At 46.3% G+C, this 4,371-nt stretch overlaps 1 protein-coding gene across 1 annotated transcript; it reads right to left on the reverse strand.

The window, feature by feature from the left end:
- Positions 1-443: 443 nt before the first annotated feature.
- LOC121005490 lies at positions 444-3,453 on the reverse strand. The gene is made up of 3 exons (XM_040438259.1): positions 3,252-3,453; positions 1,672-2,846; positions 444-739 (listed from the first exon to the last, which is right to left on the reverse strand). The coding sequence occupies exons 2-3, from the start codon at positions 2,813-2,815 to the stop codon at positions 444-446; spliced, it is 1,440 nt and encodes a 479-aa protein (XP_040294193.1). The 5' UTR covers positions 2,816-2,846; positions 3,252-3,453.
- Positions 3,454-4,371: the final 918 nt, after the last annotated feature.

The following is a 4,371-nucleotide window of genomic DNA, read 5'->3' on the forward strand; positions in this document are numbered from 1 at the left end:
CGGTCGAACTTCACGGAAATGTTCGGGTTCGGGATCCGAACCCGAACCGAACTTCGTCCCGAACCCGAACCCCATTGAAGTCAATGGGGACCCGAACTTTTGGGCACTAAAAAGGCTGTAAAACAGCCCAGGAAATGAGTATTACACTCACCGGTAATCCGGTTTCCTGGAAGTCTCCATGACACCAAGTCCTGAGATTGACTTCCTTCTGATTGGACAGGAAAAACACAGAGAGGTTAAAACCCCCACCCCCTCCTCACATCATCAGTGTATTTTAATGAAGAACCCCAGGATGAAAGGATAATAGCTAATAGCAGAAAAAAAGGGTGGGATATATGTGGTGTCATGGAGACTTCCAGGAAACCGGATTACCGGTGAGTGTAATACTCATTTCCCCAGTCGTCTCCATGACACCAAGTCCTGAGACAATATCAAAGATACAATTAGGGGGGGACGACTGCCGACAGGACCTTACGTCCAAATCTTAGGTCATCATTAGCAGCTACATCTAGTCTGTAGTGCTTAGTGAAAGTATGGACTCTTTTCCATGTTGCTGCCCTGCAAATCTGTTGTAAGGAGGCTGAGGCTTTTTCCGCCCAGGAGGCAGCCATGCCTCTCGTAGAATGTGCTTTTAGGGAAGCAGGGACGTCTTTTCCCTGAGCTTTATATGCTTCGGAGATTGCCATCTTAATCCATCTGGAGATGGAACTTTTTGCCGCTTTCTTCCCTTTGTTAGGACCTGAAAATTGGACAAACAGGTTTTTGTCTATTCTCCAAAGACTGGTAGCTTCCAGGTACTTTAAGACCGCTCTCCGGACATCTAATGTGTGGTAAGTGATTTCCTGATCGTTTTTCGGATTGTCACAGAACGAGGGGAGAACAATGTCCTGAGACCTATGGAAGGTCGAGACTACCTTGGGGAGGAAAGTCGGATCTAATTTGAAAATTAATTTGTCCTCAAATATTGCAAGGAATGGTTCTTGGATGGACAAGGCCTGCAGCTCACAGACCCTTCTGGCTGAGGTTATTGCCACCAGAAAAATCGTTTTAATGGTAAGCCATCTGATGTGAATAGAGTCCAGAGGTTCGAATGGATCGGAGGTTAGACCCCCTAGTACCGTATTAATTAGTACCGTAATTAGTACTAGTACCGTATTATTCCATGGTGGCACCATGTTTCTAATCGTAGGTCTGATCCTATCTGCTGCCTTAAGGAATCTGGATATCCAGGGATGTTCCGTTAGCTTGGTATTATATAGTGCTCCTAAAGCCGATACCTGGACCCTAAGGGTATTGGGGGATAGACCTAAATCTAGCCCTTCTTGAAGAAAATCCAGGATTAGTGAGATGTTAGCTCTAAACTGGTTGAAGGAGGTTCCAGACCAATCAGCAAATTTCTTCCATATTTTTTGGTACTTGTCGTTGGTACTCTGTTTCCTACTAAGGAGTAAGGTGTTCACTACTTTTTTTGATAAACCAAAGTTTAATAAGTTGGATTCTTCAGAATCCAGGCTGTTAACTTTAGTATTTTCAGGTCTGGGTGAGTAATGGGCCCCTGACTTAGAAGGTCCGGCCTCTGAGGTAGAAGGAGAGGAGCTTCCACGCTGAGGGCTTTCAAGAGGGAGAACCAACTTCTCTTGGGCCAGAAGGGGGTTATCAGGACTAGTGTACAATTTTCTTTTAGGAACTTCTGTAACACTCTGGGGATAAGCGGAAATGGGGCGAAGGCGTAGACTAAGTTTGTTGTCCAACTCTGGTTGAAGGCGTCTACTGCCCGAGGATGATCCCTGGGGTTGAGGGAGAAGAACTGGTTTAGCTGATGATTTCTCCTGGATGCAAACAGGTCTATCGTCGGCCTGCCCCATTTTTTTGTGATTAAGTGGAAGGCTTCTGGAGCTAACATCCATTCCCCTGGGTCTAGTCTGTGCCGGCTTAGGTAATCGGCCTGAATGTTTAAGACTCCCTTCAGATGAACCGCTGAAAGAGATTGAATGTTGCCTTCTGCCCAGGAAAAAATTTTGTTTGCCAGGTTCTGTAGCAGGCGATGCCTTGTGCCTCCCTGGTGTTGGATAAAGGCCACGGCTGTAGCGTTGTCCGAGTAGACTAGGACGTGACGACCCTCTGCCAGCTGACTCGTGTGTTTCAGTGCTTCCCACACTGCCCTCAGCTCCTTGAAATTTGAGGATTGCTGACTCACGTAATTCCCCCATGTTCCCTGGTAGGAGTTCCCCTGGACGACCGCTCCCCACCCGTGGAGGCTGGCATCTGTTGTGATGACTAGAGGGAGATCTTGTGCCCAGAAAATCCCGTTTTCTAGGTTCGATTTGCTGAGCCACCAAGTTAGTGATTTTTTGGTCTCTGTATCTAAGAATATTATCCTCTCTAGGGTTAATTGCGATCTGTTCCATTTGTCTAAGATGAACTTCTGGAGTGGTCTTAGATGGAACTGTGCCCAGGCAACTGCTGGAATGCAAGCGGACAGACTCCCTAGTACCTTCATGGCCTGTCTTATTGAACAGAATTTCTCCTTCTTGAACTTCCTCAAAGCTGTCTGAAGTTTTACTATCTTTTGAGGCGGTAGAAAGGATCTTTGGGAGACTGTGTCTAGAGTAATGCCCAGAAAAACCTTCCGTTTGGATGGGATTAAATCCGATTTTTTCCAATTGATGAGCCAACCTAGGCTCTGTAGATGATCCAGGACTAACCCGAGATGGATTCCCATGGTCTCTATGTTGTCTGCCACTACCAGTAGGTCGTCCAGATAGGGGATCACACAAATTGCCTTTTCTCTCAAGGTTGTCAAGGCTTCCGCCATTATTTTGGTAAAAACCCTTGGGGCAGAAGAGATCCCGAAGGGGAGACACCTGAACTGGAAATGCTGAATGTTTCCGTCCAATTCTATCGCGAACCTTAGGAATTCCCTTGACGACCTGTGAATTGGGACATGATAATAGGCGTCGCTTAAATCTATTGTGGCCATCACTGCATCCTTTTTTAAGAGTTTCACTGCTGACTTCAGGGTCTCCATTTTGAATTTTTGATATCTTACGTATTTGTTTAGATGTTTCAGATTTATAATTACCCTGGATTTCCCGTTTGGTTTCTTTATAATGAAGAGGCGGGAATAGAATCCCAGTCCTGTCTGATTTTTTGGGACGGGCTCTATGGCGGCCAAGGTTAATAGGTTTTTTATGTCGTTTTTTAAGGTCGCAGTTTGAGATGGGGGAAGGGTAGTGATCACATATTTCTGTGGAGGGGAAGAGAGAAGATCTATCAGATAACCCTCTTGTATAATACTTAAAATCCACCGGCTGTTTGTTACGTGCTCCCAAGATCTTAGAAAGGAGCTGAGTCTTCCCCCCACTGGTATGGCGTCATTGTTTGCTGTTGGATGAGGAGGCTTCAGCCCGATTTGGGTTGAAGAGGAAACTTCTCCCCCTGCCTCCCTTCGCATAACTCCACCTCCCAGTCTTCCCTTTATCTTTTTTATTCTCAGGCTGAAAAAATCGGTCACGAAAGGGCTGCCTTTTTTGTTTATATCTTTCCTCTGGAAAACCTCTTTTTTTATTTGTCGCGTTGTCTAAGATTTTATCTAAATCTTCTCCGAAAACATACTGACCGTGGAAGGGGAGTGCGTCTGCTAGAAAGGAGGTTGCCATCTTTAACCACCTCCGGACCGCCTAACGCAGATTCGCGTTCCGGAGGTGGCAGCGCTGCGCACAGTCACGCATATACGCGTCATCTCGCGAGACGCGAGATTTCGCTCCAAGCCGGCCCGCGCATGCGCATCGCGGGCCGGCAAAAGTTAAAGAACAAGTTCGTCACCAGCCTGCCAGCAACGATCATTGGCTGGCAGGCTGGCGATTTTTAAAAAATCCAATCACAAGCCATATAACAGATCATATTAGTAAATATGATCTGTTATATGGCTTCTCTGCTCCTCTGCTGGTCCTTTTCGTCGGTTGGATCCAGCACAGGAGCAGACTGAACTGTGAGTAGCACCAACACTACACCTTAGCCCCAGATCACCCCCCTGCACCCCGATTAACCCTTTGATCACCCCTTTGATCGCCCCTGTCAATCACCAGTGAAAGGAAAAAAAGTGATCAGTGTAAACTGTCACTTTTTTTTTTTCACTAGTATTGGCTGTTAGGTTTTAGGGATAGTTTAGGCCCCTTGGTTAGGTAGTTAGCGTCAGTTAGCGCCCACCCCACCGCACCGCAGTCACTTTTATTCGCTGAATAGCGTATCGCTAATCAGCATTTGTACTTTTATAGTATCTGTAAGTGATCAAAACTGATCACGGTCAGATCTATAATAGTATTAGTGTCACTTTAGTTCGCCCTCCACCCAAAACGCAGTGTTTGCCCG

Source organism: Bufo bufo, chromosome 6 (genome assembly GCF_905171765.1).
Source record: "Bufo bufo chromosome 6, aBufBuf1.1, whole genome shotgun sequence".
NCBI classification, from domain to species: Eukaryota; Metazoa; Chordata; class Amphibia; order Anura; family Bufonidae; genus Bufo; species Bufo bufo.